Source organism: Salmo salar, chromosome ssa13 (assembly GCF_905237065.1).
Source record: "Salmo salar chromosome ssa13, Ssal_v3.1, whole genome shotgun sequence".
Lineage (NCBI taxonomy): Eukaryota > Metazoa > Chordata > Actinopteri > Salmoniformes > Salmonidae > Salmo > Salmo salar.
The window spans coordinates 16,915,140-16,940,391 of NC_059454.1; the positions used below are offsets into that span (position 1 = coordinate 16,915,140).

General features: G+C 41.1%; 2 protein-coding genes across 2 annotated transcripts; both read left to right on the forward strand.

Annotated features, from left to right (window-relative positions):
- The first annotated feature begins 14,197 nt into the window (after window positions 1-14,197).
- On the forward strand, window positions 14,198-19,525 carry LOC106566531 (zinc-binding protein A33). Its single transcript, XM_045692992.1, has 6 exons — window positions 14,198-14,848; window positions 15,588-15,683; window positions 15,795-16,025; window positions 16,163-16,185; window positions 16,552-16,670; window positions 18,617-19,525. Exons 1-6 carry the CDS (start codon window positions 14,444-14,446, stop codon window positions 19,162-19,164), a joined length of 1,422 nt encoding a protein of 473 aa, XP_045548948.1. The 5' UTR covers window positions 14,198-14,443; the 3' UTR covers window positions 19,165-19,525.
- A 1,219-nt stretch (window positions 19,526-20,744) lies between these two features.
- Window positions 20,745-25,120, forward strand: parapinopsina (parapinopsin a). The gene is made up of 6 exons (XM_014134631.2): window positions 20,745-20,780; window positions 22,315-22,663; window positions 22,908-22,998; window positions 23,119-23,356; window positions 23,433-23,675; window positions 24,995-25,120. Exons 2-6 carry the CDS (start codon window positions 22,321-22,323, stop codon window positions 25,118-25,120), a joined length of 1,041 nt encoding a protein of 346 aa, XP_013990106.1. The 5' UTR covers window positions 20,745-20,780; window positions 22,315-22,320.
- The last annotated feature ends 132 nt before the right edge of the window (window positions 25,121-25,252 follow it).

Consider the following 25,252-nt stretch of genomic DNA (forward strand, 5'->3'; position numbering starts at 1 on the left):
CGTGACCTGACGCTGGTCTTGGCAGTGGAGACATGCCGTGCAGCAGAGCTTACTGATATACGGATAAGGTCCATAGAGATAGAAAAGCAACATATGGACAATGTCAATGCTACATTTAGGCAGCCAGTAAAGAAATTCCCCTTTCCCACAGCTAATGCTACAGCCAACTCTGCAATAGACAGCCCCAATATGTGCAGATATTGTGGCCTATCTCATGGACGTGGAAAAGAGCACTGCCCAGCCTATTGGAAAATGTGCAAATTCTGTGGTACAGCTATTCACTTCGCAAGGGTCTGCATGAAAAGCAAGAGAAACGAGGGTAAAATGCACCATGATGCCACGCTGCTGGCCCTGATGGACAGATGCAGACAGGTCAAGCTAATGCTAAAAAAAAGCTTCAGTTCAAAGTGCCTCTTTCCACATTCATGGGCACATCTTGTCCTCCACTGGATCCTGAGACCCCCCCGTCATGGAAAAGGACGCCATCTGGCATTGGCTCTGAAAACACAACGCTGTCGTGAGGGGGAGAAAAGCAGCTGGTCACTCGGACACCTGTACTGCGATACAACGATGTGTCAAAACCTGTCACCATTCAGAGTGACTCGAGCCAGTATGGACTTGGCTGTTGCCTCATGCAGGAGGGCCAGCCTGTGGTATTCACCTCTAGGGCAATCACTCCAACAGAGCCGAACTATGCCCAGATAGAGGAGTGCCTCAGCATTGTGGTTGCATGCCAACGCTTGCAACACTATATGTACGGGCACAACAACACTTTTTTTAAAATTATAAATAAATAAACATTACCGCACATACAGATCCCAATCTCTTATTGCTATATTCAGCAAGCCTCTCCTGAACGCCCCAAAATGACTGCTGAGCATGCTACTGGCTCTACAAAGCTACAACCTCAAGGTGGTGTATAAGCCAGGGACGGAGATGTATTTGAGTGACACGCTCAGCAGGGCTACTGCATCAGTATCACACACATGCTCCATGCATGAACAACACGCAGTGTGCAGCTTACAAACAGAGCAAGTGGATGCTGAACACATCAACCAGGCAGACTACCTCAATGTTACTGACCAGCGCATTATACAAATCATACAGCACACAGACAGGGACGAGCACCTCCAGGCATTGAGGTCTGTGATTCTGATTGGCTGGCCAGACTGCAAGGAAAAAAATAAATAAAAATGCTTTGGCCAGTCAAAGAGGAGTTCAGTGTCCAAAACGAAGTAATATTCACGAGTCGTTATTCCCCGGTCTCTGCGCCCTGAGATGCTGGCGCATGTGCACTCAAGTTACGTTGGACGTGAGGCCTGTTACAGACAAGCACGTGACACACTGTATTGGCCAGGAATGCAGAGTGAAATAAAAGACTATATCAATAAATGCACAATCTGCAATGAATACGCCATTGAGCAACAGAGAGAGACAATGATATCCCACGAGCTACCCATGCGCCCCTGGCAGAAAGTAAGTCTAGATCTCTTCCAGCACAGTGGCAAAGACTATCTTCTGGTAGTCAATCATTACTCAGACTTCTGGGAGATTGACCTCCTCTCAAACCTCTCAGCAGAGACAACGATCAAACGTTGCAAGGCTCAGTTAGCCCGCTATGGCCGGATAGGGTCATCTCAGATAATGGACCCCAATTCTCCTGCTTTGAGGTCCGGAAATGTTCTGCAGAAGGGGAATTCGAGCACGTCACCTCATTGCCACGACACCTAAAAGCTAATGGGACGGCACAGTCAGTAAGATGGATCTGATCATGGACTAGCAGAAAGAGAGGACAGCACCCGTCCATCCACATCTACGGGGCTGTTGTGGAGAGGGTCAAGAACTTCAAGTTCCTTGGCGTCCACATCACTAAGTATTTAACATGGTCCACACACATCCGCACAGTTGTGAAGAGGGCACGGCAGCGCCTCTTCCCCTCAAGAGGCTGAAAAGATTTGGCATGGGCCCTCGGATTATCAAAAAGTTCTACAGCTGCACCATCAAGAGCATCTTGACTGGCTGTATCGCCGCTTGGTATGGCAAATGCACGGCTCTCGACTAAAGCTGTCGCAGTGATCGCATTACACACAGGCAATCATGAGTCATAACCACAGTAAAAAATTCTATATGACTGTTGAGTCGTAGTAATCTCCTCTTATGCACTCTGGACATGTGTTAGTAGTACCCAACTTGCTAACGATCATCAGGTCGTTAATGGCATGGTACTCAGGGCTCTATTGTCCCTCTAACCACTCTGACATCAATGCAAATGCGATCAAAAACCACATCAAACACTTATCATCAAAACATTTAAAGCTCTGACTGTGATTGATCAATTTAAAGAAAGAAGTGTCATGACGTTGGCCTGTGGGTAAGGTTTATGACCCCCCCCATAAATACCTTTCTCCCTTCCCCTCTCTTACTGACCCTACTGAAGGACTGCTGTCCTGTTAAATATAGAGAGTCTGGGAACATCAAACAAATGGGGAAAGGAACCATATTTTGGTAATAAAACCAGTTGGAAATATGCTTGATAACGTAATGAGTATGTATGTCAGTTCGTTGTTATCTGGGACATTATGATTGATGACAGGACGACATAAACTGTATCTGAGAAAGTATACACCCTCTAGTTATGAAAGTCACATGGAATTGTTATGCAATTGAAATGTTTGATATTGGAATTGTTTGTTAGGAGATTAAATGTAATTTTAGCTTCCAAATGAGAGAATTGGGTTTTCATAAGGAAAGTGCCCTGCTTGATCAGTGGCCCACCCCTGTGAAGAGACAGGGGTTATAAACGATGAAACACATCCCTCCCCCTCTCCACTATATAAGCCTTTGACGAAAAGATAACCAGGTTGTTCCAGTACGGGAGGTCTGCAGCCTCTACGTTAGAAGGACACACATGTCAAGTACAGAACTAAGCCAACCTCGGCGTGAGCTATGGTATGAACTGGTATGAACTTTGAGCTTATTCACTACAGAAGTGATACTTCCTAGCCGTTGAGTTAGCAGCGGCCGCTGCTAACGTGGGCTAGGAAAGGACGGACGACGGATCCAGTCTAACAACCAGACGAAGATACCACCACGTATCCAATTGACCACCATTGACATTCTTCCGAAAACAGGGAGATCTGTTGGCCAACCCGGCCAGCATCTACGACCAATCTACCGAAGCGCAGCTCAGAGTAAATATTTATTGCATTTTCCTTTTCCAAATGGGCGATAATTTAGAATGCATAAGATAATGTATTTACGATAGCATAGCTGCTGTTTCTGTGTTCCTAAATCTTCCCGCTCTTTCATTTAAGCCCAACCCCCTTTCCTTTGTGTAACCAGCTTTCATACAGGTTCCGTTCACCAGGGGTGAATTCTGTATGACATCATTGTATTCTGTGTATTTGTAATTATGTGTGATTAGTTAGGTATTTAGTAAATAAATAATTAAACCCAATTTTGTATTGCTGATTCAACTTGTTAGCCAGGGTTCGTGAAGATAGCCAAGAATTTACAACTTTCATTATGAGACTGAAAATAAGATAAGGGTTAATATTGACTGCTATCGATGTAAAATATTACTAAGTATTTTAAGAGTTTATTCGGAAGATAACAGCTCTATAAACGTTCTTCCGTGGTGCCCCGACTTTCTAGTTAATTACATTTACATGATTAGCTTAATCAGATAATATTCATTACAGAGAAATCATTTTATAAGTTAGCATGTCATATCACTTAATCCGGCATAGCCAAAGACACGACAGAAGTTCAACAACAGGTTGAAACTGAATGAAAAACATGCTCATTGTGGATGTTGTTTCAAAGCCTTACACAACTAAATGGACAGCGCTTTTCAAGGTGATGATTCATTCAAAACATCCCATATACATGTCAGAGCTTTGCATAACCAGAGGCCTATATACTGTAAAAGCCAGAAAAAAACAACCTGAATTAAAATAATGATTGTGCCGTTATACAATACATAGCCTACCACTTATTACACAAGGCGGAAAAACATTAATATTCTGATTTCAGATATCTTTGGAACATAATTGGTAGAGTTATCCTACATTATAATGATTTTGAATAGCCTACTAATTGGGGTGTTTTTATATTGTCATAATTAACTACCGAATATCTCACCACCTTGCGTTTCCATCTCCTCCCCTCTCTTCTTCATTCCTTTCTCCAGCACACAGAAAGAGGGGCTGTCAACAGTGTAATTAAATATGTTTCGTTGTGAATACGTGTTACTATCAATGTTCCTGAACAGATTTCACTTGGTTCCCCAAATGAAGCACCGGGTAGCTGCAGGAACGGGGTTGGAGTTTGGGCGGAATATCACATGTTGCACAGTGAAATAACCGTTCACAGTGAAATAAAAGTGGCCTCCATTAGCTATTGGACTGCATACGGGTGACATGTATTTTTCCTCTTGCCCCTGTTCCTGCCCATTTGATAATGGGCCATTCCTAATCTAAACAAATGTTACATATTAGTAAAGACAAGATTAAATTGAGAATATTGTAAATAATGATCACTTGATAAGAGCTGGAGAGAACAGTGTATACAGCATGAGGCAAGGAACAGAGCACAAGCTTTCTCAAATCCTCAAAAGCCTATAGTAGCATCATGCAGCCTGAGGCAAGGAACAAAGCACAAGCTTTCTCAAATCCTCAAAAGCCTATAGTAGCATCATGCAGCCTGAGGCAAGGAACAAAGCACAAGCTTTCTCAAATCCTCAAAAGCCTATAGTAGCATCATGCAGCCTGAGGCAAGGAACAAAGCACAAGCTTTCTCAAATCCTCAAAAGCCTATAGTAGCATCATGCAGCCTGAGGCAAGGAACAGAGCACAAGCTTTTTGCGACTTTCTCAAATCCTCAAGAGCCTATAGTAGCATCATGCAGCCTATATATCACTTTTACGCTCAACAGAGCTACTTCACATGCGCACTCTAGCTCCAGAATGGGAAAAATATCCTTTATATTTTCAATTCTATTATTCTTACTTTAAAATCATACAACATAAAATAATGACACAGGCCTTATAAGTATATGATTGAGTGTGAGATTGTGTTGGCATATCTTGTCTGCTTAATGAACAACCCTACAGCCCATGGCATCGACGGGACTGTAGTGGAGCGGGTCTAGAGTTTCAAGTTCCTTGGTGTCCACATTACCAACAAAATATCATAGTCCAAACACACCAAGACAGTCGTGAAGAGGGCACGACAACACCTTCTCCCCCTCTGGAGACTGAAAAGATTCTCAAAAAGTTCTACAGCTGCACCATCGAGAGCATCCTGACCGATTGCTCCCACCATCGAGAGCATCACTGCCTGGTATGGCAACTGCTCTGCATCCGACCATTAGGCGCAACAGAGGGTAGTGCGTACGGCCCAGTGCATCACTGGGGCCAAGCTTCCTGCCATCCTGGAGCTATATACTAGGTGTCGGAGGAAGGCCCAAAAAATTGTCGAAGACTCCAGTCACCCAAGTCATAGACTGTTCTTTCTAACCCCAAGCGATGAGACCACTGAACAATTAATCAAATGGCCACCCAGACTATTTACATTGACCCCCCCCCCCCATTTGTTCTTACGCTGCTGCTACTCCTTGCTTATGCAGTCACATTACCCCTACCTACAAATTACTTAAACTAACCTGTACCCCCGCACATTGACTCGGTACCAGTACCCCCTGTATATAAACTCGTTATTTTTAATTTTACTGTGTTACTTACTATTTCGGTTTTTACTTTAGTTTATCCTCTTGCATCTAGGCGTTCCCCTAGCCAACAGCCAATGGGATCGCATGGCGCGAAATACAAAAACTACTAAAATACCACAATTCAATTTTCTCAAACAATCAACTATTTTACACCATTTTAAAGATAAGACTCTCGTTAATCTAACCACATTATCCGATTTCAAAAAGGCTTTACAGCGAAAGCAAAACATTAGATTATGTTAGGACAGCGCCTAAACAAGAAAAACCACACAGCCATTTTCCAAGCAAGCATATATGTCAATAAAACCCAAAACACAGCTAAGTGAAGCACTAACCTTTGATGATCTTCATCAGATGACACTCCTAGGACATTATGTTATACAATACATGTATGTTTTGTTCAATCAAGTTCATATTTATATCCAAAAACAGCTTTTTACATTGGCGCGTGATGTTCAGAAAATGTATTCCCACCAAAAACTTCCGGTAAATTTACAAAAATACTCATCATAAACGTTGACAAAATACATAACAATTATTTTAAGAATTATAGATACAGAACTCCTTCATGCAATCGCTGTGTCAGATTGTAAAATAGCTTTTCGGCGAAAGCACATTTTTCAATATTCTGAGTACATAGCTCGCCATCACGGCTAGCTAATCAGACAAACGCGCATATCCAATCTCTTTGTCCTCAGGCAGACCACTCAGTAACTGAGCTCCTATACTCTGCCCAGAGACAGGAGAAGGCTCAATCCACTTTCTGAAGGCTTTAGACAGCCAATGGAAGCCTTAGAAAGTGCAACATAACAGCAAAGATAATGTAGTTTCGAAAGGGACGAGAAAGAAGAACTAAATTTCTCAGATCCTACACTTCCTGGTTGACTTTTTCTCAGGTTTTTGCCTGTCATATGAGTTCTGTTATATTCACAGACACCATTCAAACAATTTTAGAAACTTTAGAGTGTTTTCCATCCAAATCTAATAGTAATGTGCATATTTTCATTTCTGGGCAAGAGTAGTAACCAGTTTAAATCGGGTACGTTTTTTATCCGGCCATGAAAATACTGCCCCCCATCCACATCAGGTTATTTAGTAAATATTTTCTTAACTATATTTCTTCAACTGCATTGTTGGTTAAGGGCTTGTAAGTAATATTTTCACGGTAAGGTCTACACCTGCTGTATTCAGCACATGTGACAAATACAATTTGATTTGATTTGGTGCATAGCCAGATAACATACAGTGTGCCAACTCATATTCTATTCTAAAATACATTTTCTTCATATAATAATGTTTCTTTAGACCTGCCTCAAATAAATAATGGATGTTGTGTGATGTATATTCAATTGATTTATTTGACTTTTTAAAATGTAGATGTTCCAAAGGCGTGCATCAGCAGCTTGAATGCCTGGAGATGCTAAATGTGTTTTGCATGACAAAAACCGTCTGACAAAATTTCATGACCGCAACAGGCCCCACCCTTGACCGCAAAAAGCATTACAGAGGGGGGTGCAGGAAGCCCAGTACATCACTGTGGCAGAGCTCCCTGCCATACAGGACCTCTATATCAGGCGATGTCAGAAGAAGGCCCAAAAACTGCCATAGACTCCAGCCACCAGCCTTCCAAGCCATTGACTGTTCACTCTGCTACCGTCTGACAAACGGTACTGGAGCATCTGCTCTTGGACCAACAGGCTCCAGGACAGCTTCTACCCCTAAGCCATAAGACTGTTAAATAGCCAGACTGCTAAATAGTAAATGAATGGTACCTAAACTATCTGCACTGACTCTGTCTGTCACGACTTCCACCGAAGTCGGCTCCTCTCCTTGTTCAGACGGCGTTCGGCGATCGATGTCACCGGCTTTCTAGCCATCGCTGCTCCATTTTTCATATGTTCATTTGTTTTGTCTTGTTCCATACACACCTGGTTTACATTCTCCAATCAATCTACATGTATTTAGTCCTCTGTTCCCCATCATGTCTTTGTGTGTAATTGTTCATTGTTAATGGTGTATGTTCACGCGCAATTCTTTTATAGTTTATGTTCCGTGTTTTTGGGCACTTATGTCATTATTTGTGCCTATTGTTGAACGGAATAAAAGTGCGCCTGTTTACTCTACTCTGCTCTCCTGGACCTGACTTCGCCTCCCTTACACAGCCTTAACACTGTCTTGAACTTACCCTACAGTAAAAACACTCACTGAACTATATATACACACCATATACACACACTCACTGAACTATATACAGTTGAAGTCGGAAGTTTGCATACACTTAGGTTGGAGTCATTAAAACTTGTTTTTCACCACTCCACAAATGTCTTGTTAACAAACTATAGTTTTGGCAAGTCGGTTAGGACATCTACTTTGTGCATAATACAAGTTATTTTTCCAACAATTGTTTACAGACAGATAATTTCACTTATAATTCACTGTATCATATTTCCAGTGGGTCAGAAGTTTACATACACTAAGTTGACTGTGCCTTTAAACAGCTTGGAAAATTCCAGAAAATGATATCATGGCTTTAGAAGCTTCTGATTGGCTAATTGACATATTTTGAGTCCATTGGAGGTTTAACTGTGGATATATTTCAAGGCCTACCTTAAAACTCAGTGCCTCTTTCCTTGACATCATGGGAAAATTAAAGAAAATCAGCCAAGACCTCAGAAAAAAATTCTCGACCTCCACAAGTCTGGTTCATCCTTGGGAGCAATTTTAAAACACCTGAAGGTACCACGTTCATCTGTACAAACAATAGTATGCAAGTATAAACCCCATGGGACCACGCAGCCATCAAGTGCAAATCAATCACAGAACAACAGCAAAGGGCCTTGTGAAGATGCTGGAGGAAACAGGTACAAAACTGTCTATATCCACAGTAAAAAGAGTCCTATGTCGACATAACCTGAAAGGCCGCTCAGCAGTGAAGAAGCCACTGCTCCAAAACCACCATAAAAAAGCCAGACTACGGTTTGCAACTGCACATGGGGACAAAGATCGTACTTTTTGGAGAAATGCCCTCTGGTCTGATGAAACAAAAATAGAACTGCTTGGCCATAATGACCATCGTTACATTTGGAGGAAAAAGGGGGAGGCTTGCAAGTCAAAGAACACCATCCCAACCGTGAAGCACGGGGGTGGCAGCATCATGTTGTGGTCGTGCTTTGCTGCAGGAGGGACTGGTGCACTTCACAAAATATATGGCATCATGAGGAAGGAAAATTATGTGGATATATTGAAGCAACATCTCAAGATATCAGTCAGGAAGTTAAAGCTTGGTCGCAAATGGGTCTTCCAAATGGACAATGACCCCAAGCATACCTCCAAAGTTGTGGCAAAATGGCTTAAGGACAACAAAGTCAAGGTATTGGAGTGTCCATCACAAAACCCTGACCTCAAGCCTATAGAAACGTTGTGGGAAGAACTGAAAAAGAGTGTATTAACAAGAAATTTGTGGAGTGGTTGAATAACGAGTTTTAATGACTCCAACCTAAGTGTATGTACACTTCCAACTTCAACTGTATATACTCATTACACACTCACACACACTTTTTCTTCTCATAATTTGCTGCTGATACTCTGTTCTTTATTTTACTCTTATTATTATTTATCCTGATGCCTAGTCACATTACCCTACATATCTACCTCCAATACCTCAGACCTCTGCACATTGATCTGGTACTGGTACTCCCTGTATATAACTCCATCTTGTGTATTTTATTTTATTCCTCTTCTTTTATTACTCTGCATCATTGGGACGGGCTCGTAAGCAAACATTTAACGGTGAAGTCTACACCAGTTGTAACCGGCGCATGTGACAAATAAAATGTTTTATATTTTTATTTAATGAAACCTGGTCCATTTAATTCCCACCAATTGAGATTCTGGCTTTTTTTATATATATATTTATTTCTAATTCCTACAAGTGAATGCAATGTAGTTGAATTTTACATTTAAAGATGATTTGTTTATATGGAACCATTCAGATTTGGCCATGCCTGAGTTAGCTTCATTGATTAGTGAATCAAAATTCTTGTGTGATAAAATCAAGTTGGTATCATCAGCAAAAATAATTGGAAGTATGGTAGAAGACACAGCAGCAAGGTCATTGATATAGATTAGAAATAACAACGGTCCCAGGATCGAACCCTGTGGAACACCACAGGATATATTGGCCCTGGTAGATAAACAATCATTTGCATATAGAAATTGTTTCTGTCATAAACATAATTATAAAGCCATTCATATGTACAATCATGGAAACCATAATAATGCAATTTAATAAGTAACATTTCATGATCAACCATGTCAAAAGCTTTTGATAAATGTAGAAAGATGCCAAGAGCATATTCATTACTGTTCAGGGCTGTTAAGATTTTGTCCACAAGTTGCAAAAGAGTCACATCTGTGGAGTTGTTTTCACAAAAAACATTTTGTTGTTCATATAAAATAAAGTGGTTTAAATGTTAAAAAATGATTTGATACACCAGTTTCTCTAGTATTTTACAACAGCATGATACTACAGATATTGGGTGATAATGTGTAAAATATCTTGCATTCCGAGATTTAGAACTTTGAACATTTTAAAATCTTTAGGAACAATACCAGTTTGCATTGATTTGGTGAAGATATACAGCATGTTTGAGACTCAATCATCAAGGAAGACACTGAAGCCCTATTACTAGCAGAGAAGGGAAATGTCCCTTCATGTTGTCCAAGGGATTTACATACAATTCTCAGATTTTCTTTGACAGAGAAAAACCCACATTCACAAAAAAGTTAATAAATTCAAATGAGATAACATCAAGATCATTATAGGTCTTCTTCCAAACATTAAATCTACTTTCCGGCTACCCGGATAAAGCACTAAATAAACTTCAGTTAGTGCTAAATACGGCTGCTAGAATCCTGACTAGAACCAACAAATATGATCATATTACTCCAGTGCTAGCCTCCCTACACTGGCTTCCTTTTAAGGCAAGGGCTGATTTCAAGGTTTTACTGCTAACCTACAAAGCATTACATGGGCTTGCTCCTACCTATCTTTCCGATTTGGTCCTGCCGTACATACCTACACGTATGCTATGGTCACAAGACGCAGGCCTCCTAATTGTCCCTAGAATTTCTAAGCAAACGGCTGGAGGTAGGGCTTTCTCCTATAGAGCTCAATTTTTATGGAATGGTCTGCCTACCAATGTGAGAGACGCAGACTCAGTCTCAACCTTTAAGTCTTTACTGAAGACTTATCTCTTCAGTAGGTCCTATGATTAAGTATAGTCTGGCCCAGGAGTGTGAAGGTGAACGGAAAGGCTGGAGCAACGAACCGCCCTTGCTGTCTCTGCCTTGCCGGTTCCCCTCTTTCCACTGGGATTCTCTGCCTCTAACCCTTTTACAGGGGCTGAGTCACTGGCTTACTGGTGTTCTTCCATGCCGTCCATGCGAGGGGTGCGTCACTTGAGTGGGTTGAGTCACTGACGTGGTCTTCCTGTCTGGGTTGGCGCCCCCCCTTGGGTTGTGCCATGGCGGAGATCGTTGTGGGCTATACTCGGCCTTGTCTTAGGACGGTAAGTTGGTGGTTGGAGACATCCCTCTAGTGGTGTGGGGGCTGTGCTTTGGCAAAGTGGGTGGGGTTATATCCTGCCTGTTTGGCCCTGTCCGGGGTATCATCGGATGGGGCCACAGTGTCTTCTGATCCCTCCTGTCTCAGCCTCCAGTATTTATGCTGCAGTAGTTTATGTGTCGGGGGGCTAGGGTCAGTCTGTTACATCTGGAGTATTTCTCTTGTCTTATCCGGTGTCCTGTGTGAATTTAAATATGCTCTCTCTAATTCTCTCTTTCTCTCTTTCTGTCTTTCTCTCGGAGGACCTGAGCCCTAGGACCATGCCTCAGGACTACCTGGTATGATGACTCCTTGCTGTCCCCAGTCCACCTGGCCGTGCTGCTGCTCCAGTTTCAACTGTTCTGCCTGCGGCTATGGAACCCTGACCTGTTCACCGGACGTGCTTGTTGCACCCTCGACAACTACTATGATTATTATTATTTGACCATGCTGGTCATTTATGAACATTTTAACATTTTAACATCTTGACCATGTTCTGTTATAATATCCACCCTGCACAGCCAGAAGAGGACTGGCCACCCCTCATAGCCTGGTTCCTCTCTAGGTTTCTTCCTAGGTTTTTGGCCTTTCTAGGGAGTTTTTCCTAGGGAGTTTTTCCTAGCCACCGTGCTTCTTTCACATGCTTTGCTTGCTGTTTGGGGTTTTAGGCTGGGTTTCTGTACAGCACTTTGAGATATCAGCTGATGTACGAAGGGCTATATAAAAATAAATTTGATTGATTTGATTTGATTTGATTAGATGGGATAGCTGTAGAACCCTTTCATTTTTCAACAACAGTTGATTGATTCCTTTCTAAGTTTACTTTTTATAGTTTGAGGAGTTGCTAGTAAAATATATTTTGGGGATATCAGAAGTAGATGGGTACATTTGTTCTTATACTTTTTATCATAGGCAGAATTCAGGATTGGTGAGAAATTTTTCATACAATATATATTTTTTCAACTGAGGATGTAGGAATTAATACAGAATTGAAGGATTTGAGAAAAGTCTGGTAAGCATACATTTGCTGTACAGTGTTGTGGCCTTGGACCGTGACTCAGATAACTAGCCTGTTAACACCAACACATGTCTATGGAATGTAACACATTTTCACCCAATAAACATGATTAATTATTTTGAGGGTCTTGCATCTGTGTTTGGATAATGGGGTTGATGTTAGGAAGAATAAAGGCTGGGACCTGGGTGTGATCACAGAGTCTGTCCAGAGGAAGGAATACAATGGTTATTGGCATGGATCCTGGGGTGTGTTGTTTGGTGGTGGTGATTATAACACACATGTACCAAATAAGCCACTCACTCCCTTCACAGTGAGACAGAATCCCCAGAGGATCAGAGTGCAGCTAGACTGGGAAGGAGGAAAGCTGTCATTCTCTGACCCTGTCAATAACACACATCTACACGCATTCACACACACTTTCACTGAGAGTCTTTCCATACATCAGGAATCTCTGTTTTCTCCACCCTCTGAGAGTGTCACCAGGTAAGGTGTCTGTATCATTGGATACTGTCTCTGTCTGAATCAGGGACTAACATGATGTAAATTAGTCAGTAACACTCACTGATATCCTTCATTAAGATTCTTTCTGAGGGAGAACACACTGTGATGTAGTAGAGGGGACCTTCGTCCATTAACTCAGGAGCACACAGCTGGGACATTGATGCTGGGGAGAATACATTCTGGTGCCTGGGTGTGACCGCAGAGTCGGTCCGGACCTTCCTCCATTAACACTCCTGCTGAAACACTTTCACCTGTCAGAAAATTGTCACTATTATAATACTCTATCACAATAATCACTGTTAATATTAAAATAGTCGTTATTCATATTACAATAATCAATATTAATATTACAATAATCACTATTAATAATACAATAATCACTATTAATATTACAATAATCTCTATTAATATTACAATAATCACTATTAGTATTACAATAACCACTATTAATATTAGAATAACCATTATTAAAATAATCTATATTAATATTACAATATTCACTATTAATATTACAATAATAACTATTAATATTACAATATTCACTATTAATATTACAATAATCACTATTAACATTACAATATTCACTATTAATATTACAATAATCAATATTAATATTACAATAACCACTATTAATAATACAATATTCACTATTAATATTACAATAATAACTATTAATATTACAATATTCACTATTAATATTACAATAATCACTATTAACATTACAATATTCACTATTAATATTACAATTATCACTATTAATATTACAATAACCACTATAAATATTACAATAACCACTATTAATATTACAATAACCACTATTGATATTACAATAATCACTATTCATATTACAATAATCACTATTGATATTACAATAATCACTTTTAATATTACAATAACCATTATTAATACTATTTATCTTAGACTTTCACCTGTCAGACAATAATCTCTAACAACTGAACGAATTAGGAAAGATTTTAGTTGTGTGTTAACAGAGATTGGTCAACAGTGGTAGGCATCACTATGCCCATGTCACCTATACCTAAATCCGCCACTGGGCAGACTGAATGTAAAAGCTAATCCAATGTAGAAGTTTCAGCTGCTGAAGTTGACTGCTTGGCACTTCCATACAGTTGCTGTCCATGGTGCTGAATTGACCAGAGTCATAGATAGTCAGAATTCAGCTAACAGTCAAGTCAGATGAGGAGAAACCTTAGATCAGTTTATTTGGTAAATTTCATAAACCTGGCATTTTGAAGCAATAAAATCCAGTTCTATTTAAGTAAACACTGACATCTAGTGGAAGTGTCCTGCACAGACTGAAACTGATATAAATGACAACTCAGCAGAGAGCTCCACCCTACTCTTGTTTAACAGGAAGGAGAAAAGCTCACAACAGAACAGCGCTGTAACATTCAGCTATTTACAATTCTTTGTAAACAACCAAGAATCAAAACAACAACTGAAGACTAAGGAACACCGGCAGGAAAACACAGATTTCTAAGTTCAGATGAGTTTTCAAAAGTGAACCTTAGTCAAAAGAGTTGTCAGAAGTGAAAGTAAACCTTCATAACAGAGATAAGCAGTGAGCAATGGCCTCTAAAACTTCCCTCTCCGAGGTTGATTTCTCCTGTCCTGTGTGTCATAACATCTTCAATGATCCAGTGGTCCTGTTGTGTAGCCATAGCTTCTGTAAAGCCTGTCTGGAGGAATACTGGAAACAGAAGACATCTTGGGAATGTCCAGTCTGCAGAAAAAAATCATTAATGGAATTCCCCCCCTGTAACCTGGTTTTAAAGAACCTGTGTGAGTCCTACCTACAGGACAGAAGCCAGAGAGCTTCAGCAGGGGCTGAGGTGCTCTGCAGTCTGCACAGTGAGAAACTCAAGCTCTTCTGTCTGGAGGATAAACAGCCCATCTGTTTTGTGTGTCAAACTTCAAAAAAGCATAAAACCCATGACTGCTGCCCAATAGATGAAGCTGTACTGGATCATAAGGTAGGAGATGTATTTATCATTACAATTAATAAAATCGCCACTGGACAATATACATTGACCCCCCCCTTTTTGTACACTGCTGCTACTCGCTGTTTAATATCTATGCATAGTCACTTCACCCCCACCTACATGTACAAATGACCTCAACTAACCTGTACCCCCACACACTGACTCAGTGCCACCTGTATATAACCTCATTATTGTTATTCTTAATGTGTTACTTTTTTATTATTACTTTTTATTTTAGTCTACTTGCTATATATTTTCTTAACTCTTGTTGAACAGCACTGTTGGTTAAGAGCTTGTCAAGTAAGCATTTCATGGTAAAGTCTACACTTGTTGTATTCGGGGCATGTGACAAATAAAGTTGGATTTGATTTGACTTCTACTATGTGGGTGGCAGGTAGCCTAGCGGTTAGAGTTTTGGGCCAGTAACTAAAAGGTTGCTAGTTTGAATTCATGAACTGACACGGTGAAAAACCGGTTGATGTGCACTTAAGCCTAATTGTGCTGTTGATAATGGCAGACCTTTACCATCCTCTCCTCACAGCTGGAGGTGGAGAAACACAAACCACCCTTCCAATTCACATGTGTATTAATACACACTTGTATATGTTAGAATATAAGCACCCACCTAATTATGTTTTTGTATGTGCATACAGTCAATGTGAATTCAGATCTGTGTTCCAATCCACTCCTTTTACACACAGCACCTCTTTATAATGTTGTTTCATTCCAGGAGGAACTCAAAACTGCACTGGAGCCCTTACAGGAGAAACTGAAGGTCTTTAGAGAAGTTAAACTGACATGTGATCAAACAGCCAACCACATCAAGGTAAGACTACAGAGTGAAGCTGAGATACAATGATACTGTGAAGATTTATCACTACCCTGTGGAATTATAGATATTGATGATATCTTTGACATTCCTCTCTGCTGTGTCCAGAGCCAGGGCCAGCACACAGAGAGGCTGATTAAGATGGAGTTTAAGAAGTTTCATCAGTTTCTATATCAAGAAGAGAGAACCAGGATAGCTGCACTGAAGGAGGAAGAGGAGCAGAAGAGTCAGATGATGAAGAAGAAGATTGAGAAGATGAGCAGAGAGATATCATCACTTTCAGACACAATCAGAACCATAGAGGACGAGCTGGGAGCTGAGGACATCTCATTCCTGCAGGTAAGGACTTATCTACCGCCGATAAATCAACAGCCCTATCAATTATGAAATAAATATTGTAGTAATCAATTGATATGTTTTAGATTGATTTGCTATGATCAATACATCTATTAATGTGTTATGTTGTTTCCCTACAGAACTACAAGGATACAGTGAAAAGGTAAGGGGACTTTATTATGTCTCTCTCTTCTCTGTGGTTCTGTATCCAACCCCACACTAGTGTAACCCTTAATTCATGTTGTAGGTATTGAACACTATCTCCACCTCCAAAACACAACTGAAAACTATTACTTGTAGTGTAATGTCTCCTGGACCAGAAGATGCAGCCAATCAGTCATGAAGATTCACTCTGGTCTTTTTTTCTTCCACTCTCTCCCGACGCGAGCAGGTGCCCCTGGGAATACTATTGCTTTCAAAATAAAAGTCCCCATGGTACAAAATAACAGTGCCTCAATATATTACGCCAAAATAAAAGTCATATCAAAAGTAAGGCCACAGAGGTACTGACTCCAGAATGTTCTTCCAGAGCCCAGTGCACACTGCCAGATCCAGAGAGGGTTTCAGGAGCGCTGATAGACGTGGTAAATCACCTGGGAAACCTGCAGTTCAGAGTCTGGGAGAAGATGCAGGGAGTACTTCACTACAGTGAGTAGGTCTTTTAGATATAATGGGTATTAAACACTGAGTGTACAAAACATTAAGAACACCTGCTCTTTCAATGATATAGACTGACCAGGTGAAGCCATGATTCGTAATTGATGTCACTTGTTAAATCCACTTCAATCAGTGTAGGTAAAGGGGAGGAGACAAGTTTAAGAAGGATTTTAAATCCTTGAGACAGTTGAAACGTGGATTGTGTGCTATTCAGAGGGTGAATAGGCAAGACAAAATATTTAATTACCTTTGAACGTGGTGTGGGAGTTGGTGCCAGGCGCACCGGTTTTTGTCAAGAACTGCTGCAACACGGATGGGGATTTCATGCTCAACAGTTTCCTGTGAGTATCAAGTATGAGCCACCACACAAAGGACATCCAGCCAGCTTGAAAGAACTTTGGGACGCATTGGAGTTAAGATGGGCCAGCATCCCTGTAGAATGCTTCCGACACTTTCTAGAGTCCATTTCCTGACGAATTGAGCCTGTTCTGATTGCAAAAAATATTAGGAAGGTGTTCTTAATGTTTTGTACACTGTGTATTTGGACCACTTCTAAAACTCTCCAATACTGAAAAAATAGACAGTGAATGATATTTAGAATTACGTACATACTGTAAATTTGTTTTGTATGTTTACAGAGGATCTTACAATAAGTAATCAAATCAAATAGTATTGGTCACATACACATGGTTAGCAGATGTTATTGCGACTGTAGCGAAATGCTTATCATGTGCACATACACTACCGTTCAAAAGTTTGGGGTCACTTAGAAATGTCCTTGTTTTTGAAAGAAAACCTAAATATTTTGTCCATTAAAATAACATCAAATCAGAAATACAGTGTAGACATTGTTAATGTTGTAAATGACTATTGTAGCTGGAAACGGCAGATTTTTAATGGAATATCTACATAGTCGTACAGATTCCCATTATCTTACAGAGGCCCATTATCAGCAACCATCACTCCTGTGTTCCATTGGACATTGTGCTAGCTAATCCAAGTTGATCATTTTAAAAGGCTAATTGATCATTAGAAACCCCTTTTGCAAATATGTTGGCACAGCTGAAAACTGTTGTGCTAATGAAGCAATAAAACCGGCCTTCTATACACTAGATGAGTATCTGGAGCGTCAGCATTTGTGGGTTCGATTACAGGCTCAAAATGGCCAGAAATCAAGAACTTTCTTCTGAAACTCGTCAGTCGATTCTTGTTCTGAGAAATGAAGGCCATGCCATGCGAGAAATTGCCAAGAAACTGAAGATCTCGTACAATTCTGTATCCCTTCACAGAACAGCTCAAACTGTCTCTAACCAGAATAGAAAGAGGAGTGGGAGGCCCCAGTGCACAACTGAGCAAGAAGACAAGTAAATTAGAGTGTCTAGTTTGAGAAACAACGTCAACAGTGAAGAGGCGACTCCGGGATGCTGGCCTTCTAGGCAGAGTTCCTCTGTCCAGTGTCTGTGTTCTTTTGCCCATCTTAATCTTTTATTTTTATTGGCCAGTCTGAGATATGGCTTTTCTTTAATCAGCACCACAGTTTTCAGCTGTTCTATCATAATTGCAAAAGGGTTTTCTAATGATCAATTAGCCTTTTAAAATGATAAACTTGGATTAGTTAACACAACGTGCCATTGGAACACAGGAGTGATGGTTGCTGATAATGGGCCTCTGTACACCTATGTAGATATTCCATTAAAAATCAGCCGTTTCCAGCTACAATAGTCATTAACAATGTCTACACTGTATTTCTGATATATTTGATGTTATTTTAATGGTAAAAAAAATTGCTTTTCTTTCAAAAACAAGGACATTTCTAAGTGACCCCAATCTTTTGAACGGTGATGTATGTAACAACACATAGCATTATATATCATATGCAGTAACGTATTACCCCTACATTTGAATTCATCTAGTGTGTTTGTGTTCTCTCTGTCCAGCTCCATTGACTCTGGACCCCAACACTGCCCACCCAGAACTCATCCTGTCTGATGATCTGACCAGTGTGAGATACAGTGATGAGGAACAGCAGCTTCCAGACAACCCAGAGAGGTTTGAGAGCCATAGAATGGTCCTGGTCTCTGAGGGTTTTAACTCAGGAACACACAGCTGGGACATTGATGTTAGGAAGAATAAATGCTGGGACCTGGGTGTGATCACAGAGTCTGTCCAGAGGAAGGAATACAATGGTTATTGGCATGGATCCTGGGGTGTGTTATTTGGTGGTGGTGATTATAACACACATGTACCAAATAAGCCACTCACTCCCTTCACAGTGAGACAGAATCCCAAGAGGATCAGAGTGCAGCTCGACTGGGAAGGAGGAAAGCTGTCATTCTCTGACCCTGTCAATAACACACATCTACACACATTCACACACACTTTCACTGAGAGAGTCTTTCCATACATCAGGAATCTATGTTTTCTCCACCCTCTGAGAGTGTTACCAGGTAAGGTGTCTGTATCATTGGATACTGTCTCTGTCTGAATCAGGGACTAACATGATGTAAATTAGTCAGTAACACTCACTGATGTCCTTCATTAAGATTCTCACTGAGGGAGAAAACACTGTGATGGAGAGTATCATTGTCTGACTCACCTGTTACTATTGTTGAATGAAAATGTAATCTGTTCTTTGTTGGTTTTAATTTTACCACATTTAGATTTTGTCTGGTTGTTTTAACACTGGCAGTATGTATCACAATCAACTTGGGATGCCTGAATGGCATTTGGCGTATAGTTTTGTGGCCTTGGACCGTGCCTCTGTTAGCTAGCTTGTAGTCAATAACACCGTTAATGTATGTCTGTAGAGTGCAACACATTTTAATCCAATAAACATGTGTGAATTACCTGGAGCTTCTTGCATCTGTTAGGAATATGGGGTTAAAGGTCAGCTGTACACATACACTGTGTACACACACACACACATACACAGTCAATTCCTAGAACCCTTTTGCCTCTTTCTGGATACCACAGGTTAACATTAGGAAAAGTCTATAACCTATCATTGTTTCAGTTACTGTGACATCATAAAGCCCTTGATAAAACCCCACTCACCCATGAAGGGACATAACATCGTTCAGTCAGTAGAAAGGACTGTAGATTACCCCAGGATATCTTGTCAATCCCAATGTCCCATTGTTATCTAAAGTTCCTCTTATGTCACATAAGGACAGTGTGTGACACAAAGTGTGTTACATCCATCTGGACAAGAGGAATACCTATGTAAGAATGCTGTTCATCGACTTCAGCTCAGCATTTAACACCATAGTACCCTCCAAACTCGTCATTAAGCTCGAGACCCTGGGTCTCAACCCTGCCCTGTGCAACTGTGTCCTGGACTTCCTGACGGGCCGCCCCAGGTGGTGAGGGTAGGAAACAACATCTCCACCCCGCTGATCCTCAACACTGGGGCCCCACAAGGGTGCGTTCTCAGCCCTCTCCTGTACTTCCTGTTCACCCATGACTGCGTGGCCATGCACGCCTCCAACTCAATCATTAAGTTTGCAGACGACACTACAGTGGTAGGCTTGATTACCAACAACGACGAGACGGCCTACAGGGAGGAGGTGAGGGCCCTCGGAGTGTGGTGTCAGGAAAATAACCTCACACTCAATGTCAACAAAACAAAGGAGATGATCGTGGACTTCAGGAAACAGCAGAGGGAGCACCCCTCTATCCACATCGACGGGACAGTAGTGGAGAAGGTGGAAAGTTTTAAGTTCCTCGGCGTACACATCATGGACAAACTGAAATGGTCCAACCACACAGACAGCGTGGTGAAGAAGGCGCAACAGCGCCTCTTCAACCTCAGGAGGCTGAAGAAATTTGGCTTGTCACCAAAAACACTCACAAACTTTTACAGATGCACAATCGAGAGCATCCTGTCGGGCTATACCACTGCCTGGTACGGCAACTGCTCCGCCCATAACCGCAAGGCTCTCCAGAGGGTAGTGAGGTCTGCACAACGCATCACCGAGGGCAAACTATCTTCCCTCCAGGACACCTACACCACCCGATGTCACAGGAAGGCCAAAAAGATCATCAAGGACAACAACCACCCGAGCCACTGCCTGTTCACCACGCTATCATCCAGAAGGCGAGGTCAGTACATGTGCATCAAAGCGGGGACCGAGAGACCTGAAAAACAGCTTCTATCTCAAGGCCATCAGACTGTTAAACAGCCATCACTAACATTGAGTGGCTGCTGCCAACATACTGACTCACTCTCTAGCCACTTTAATAATTAAAAATGTATGAAATAAATCTATCACTAGTCACTTTAAACAATGTCACTTCATAAAATGTTTCCATAACCTGCATTGCTCATCTCATATGTATATACTGTACTCTATACCATCTACTGCATCTTGCCTATGCCGTTTGGCCATCGCTCATTCATATATTTATATGTACATATTCGTATTCATTCCTTTACCCTTGTGTGTATAAGGTAGTTGTTGTGAAATTGTTAGATATTACTGCATGGTCGGAACTAGAAGCACAAGCATTTCGCTACACTCGCATTAACACCTGCTAACCATGTGTATGTGACAAATACAATTTGATTTGATTTGACAAAGCCAGTTTGACTGACAAGTGGTCCCTGGGAACAGCAGACCCTCTCCCACTCCTCTAGTTAGCAGTGGATCATGCAGCAAAGCTGTCAAGGAAATTGCAATAAAAGATTCCATGGGAAATTAGCCCCTCAGAATCAAGGAAAGTGCAATCAGAGGTCCCTCAGGAATTGAGCCCCCCTGAATTATTGACCCCTCAATCCGGATCTAGGGATTTAGTTGGTCTTATCTCTTATCATCTACAGCCTCTCTCTGCTGAGTAGCTTTATAAGGACAGAGTGGTCCAAATTCTGAGTCTCTGAATCCATAGAGCCATTACCTGGCTACTACACTACACAGCTATAGTGCCTCGATTGGACTGCTGGATCTATTATAGATCTGCTATTGAACTGCTTTATATATATATATATATCCTCTACTTGACTGCTTTATCTATTATAGATCTGCTACTGGACTGCTTTATATATTATAGATCTGCTACTGGACTGCTTTATATATTATAGATCTGCTACTGGACTGATTTATATATTCTAGATCTGCTACTTGACTGCTTTATATATTATAGATCTGCTATTGAACTGCTTTATATATATATATATCTTCTACTGGACTGCTTTATATATTATAGATCTGCTACTGGACTGCTTTATATATTATAGATCTGCTACTGGACTGCTTTATATATTATAGATCTGCTATTGGACTGCTTTATCTATTATAGAACTGCTACTGGACTGCTTTATATATTATAGATCTGCTATTGGACTGCTTTATCTATTATAGATCTGCTACTGGACTGCTTTATCTATTATAGATCTCCTACTGGACTGCTTTATATATTATAGATCTGCTACTGGACTGCTTTATCTATTATAGATCTGCTACTGGACTGCTTTATATATTATAGATCTGCTACTGGACTGCTGTATCTATTATAGATTAGGAATACCATCGGACTAAAAGCCGACTCTATGCCCTTCCAGTGTGTTTCTTAGATATTATAACACAGGTGTCTGGCCAGGTAGGTAGTTCTCACCACTCAACTCCACTGCCCCAAACAGAACAGAATGGACCACCGACAGCTTCTCCCCAATCTCCATGGAAACATCTCCTCCTCCCCGGGCTCGGTCAGTGAAGCGCTGCTCTCCAGGACGGGCTACACCATCCTGGCGGTGATCATTGGTGTGTTCTCGGTGGCCGGGGTCTGTATGAACGTCCTGGTCATCGTGGTGACGGTGAGACACAGGAAGCTGCGCCAGCCTCTGAACTACGCCCTAGTCAACCTGGCAGTGGCAGACCTGGGCTGTGCTCTGTTCGGGGGACTGCCCACTATGGTCACCAACGCTATGGGCTACTTCAGCATGGGGCGGCTGGGCTGCGTGCTGGAGGGTTTCGCTGTGGCTTTCTTTGGTGAGTTACCATCGAGGACCACTTTGGAAACAAGTGTTTTAATAAATACTTTTAAATCCTATCCTCTGGGAATACATTGTACATCTAGTTGTATATGTTTTCACCCAAATAAATTCAATTAGTGTCTGGCTATGCAGAGTTAGATTTGTCAAATCTACTAGGCCTATTGATGTCAGTTGAATGGATGTGTTTGCTGGGTTATTGCATGTACATGTAGTGTACATGTTTGATGTTGTCTTCCCAGGTATTGCAGGTCTGTGTTCAGTGGCCGTGATAGCTGTGGACCGTTATGTGGTGGTGTGTCGACCAATGGGGGCGGTCATGTTCCAGACCAGGTCAAGTATTCCGTTTAACTCTGGTAACTGTGCATATACAGATGGAAAGATAGCAGTTGCGTAGAAGTAAGGATGAATGTGTGATGGAGATAACTGTAATGTATTCGCACTGTAACACAGGCACGCAGTCGGAGGGGTGGTCCTGTCCTGGGTGTGGTCGTTTATATGGAACACCCCGCCTCTGTTTGGCTGGGGCAGCTTTGAACTGGAGGGGGTTAGGACCTCCTGCTCCCCAAACTGGTACAGCAGGGAACCAGGAAACATGTCTTACATCATCCTTTACTTCCTGCTCTGCTTCGCCACTCCTTTCTCCATCATCATGGTCTCCTACGCTCGCATCCTCTTCACACTACACCAGGTGGGCATGGGATGTGTGTGTGTGTGTTTATACATCTGTCTGTGTGTGTGTGTACTCATTTGTGTGTGTGTCCCAGGTGTCCAAGCTGAAGGTGTTGGAGGGCGACAGCACCACCCGCGTGGAGATACAGGTTGTGCGTATGGTGGTAGTCATGGTGATGGCCTTCCTGCTCAGCTGGTTGCCCTATGCGGCCTTCGCCCTCTCTGTGATCCTTGACCCCAGCCTCCACATCAACCCGCTCATTGCCACAGTGCCCATGTACCTGGCCAAGAGCAGCACTGTCTACAACCCCATCATATACGTGTTCATGAACAGACAGGTGAGGGACAACACATACAGTACACAAGGAAAGAGGATACCTAGTCAGTTGCACAACTGAATGGATTCAACCGAAAAGTGTATTTCGTATTTAACCCAACCCCTCTGAATCAGAGAGTTAGGGGGGGGGGCTGCCTATTGACATCCACGTAGGCTGAGAGTTGTGTATAACAAGTACAGACACACATACATACAAACACACAACCCTGTTGTCTTCATATTCATGAGCATAGGTATGATTGTGTACTCTATAAAAAAATAAGAGATACATCATAGAATCGTAATTTGAAAGATGAAATATGCATTTTGTTATGTACTGTTTAAAAATGAGTATTATCTAACTAGTGGAGTCCATGTTGTTAATGTGTTTTCTGAGAGTATTATCTAGCTGGTGTAGTCCATGTTGTTACTGTGTTTTCTGAGAGTGTTAACTAGCTGGTGTAGTACATGTTGTTACTGTGTTTTCTGAGAGTGTTAACTAGCTGGTGTAGTACATGTTGTTAATGTGTTTTCTGAGAGTATTATCTAGCTGGTGTAGTACATGTTGTTACTGTGTTTTCTGAGAGTATTATCTAGCTGGTGTAGTCCATGTTGTTAATGTGTTTTCTGAGAGTGTTAACTAGCTGGTGTAGTACATGTTGTTAATGTGTTTTCTGAGAGTATTATCTAGCTAGTTTAGTACATGTTGTTAATGTGTTTTCTGAGTATTATCTAGCTAGTGTAGTACATGCAGTGGTGTAAAGTACTAAAGTAAAAATACTTGAAAGTTCTACCTAAGTAGGTTTTTGGGGTATCTGTACTTTATTTTACTATTTATATTTTTGACAACTTTTAATTTTATTTCACTACATTCCTAAAGAAAATAAGGTACTCTTTACTCCATACATTTTCCTTGACACCCAAAAGTACTCGTTACATTTTGAATGCTTAGCAGGACAGAAATGTTTTCCAATTTATGCATTTATTAAGAAAACATCCCTGGTCATCCCTACTGCCTCTGATTTGGTGGATTTACTAAACACACATGCTTCATTTGTAAAAATATTCTAAAAACAAAAAAATTGTGTCATCCGGTTTGCTCAATATAATGATTTTAAAATGATTTATACTTTTACTTTTGATACTTAAGTATATTCAAAACCAAATACTTTTATCCTTTTACTCAAGTACTACTTTACTGGGTGACTTTCACTTTTACTTGAGTCATTTTAAATTAAGGTATTTTATCTTTTACTCAAGTATGACAATACGGTACTTTTTCCACCACCGGGTCCATGTTGTTCCTCTGAGTGTGTTGTGTATCTGTCTATCTCTGTCCAGTTCCGGGACTGTGCTGTTCCTTTCTTGCTGTGTGGTCTGAACCCCTGGGCCTCAGAACCAGAGGGCTCTGAAGCTGATACCGCCCTGTCCTCCGTCAGCAAGAACCCACGAGTCTCACCCCAATGACAGCAACGTTCTATTTCTTGTACAATGTAAAGTTGTTGTTATAAAATATAGTTTGATGTGCAATATTTGGTTGTAACTGTTTCAAGAATACTAATAAAATTATAGTCCATGATATTTAGACAGAGACTTCTC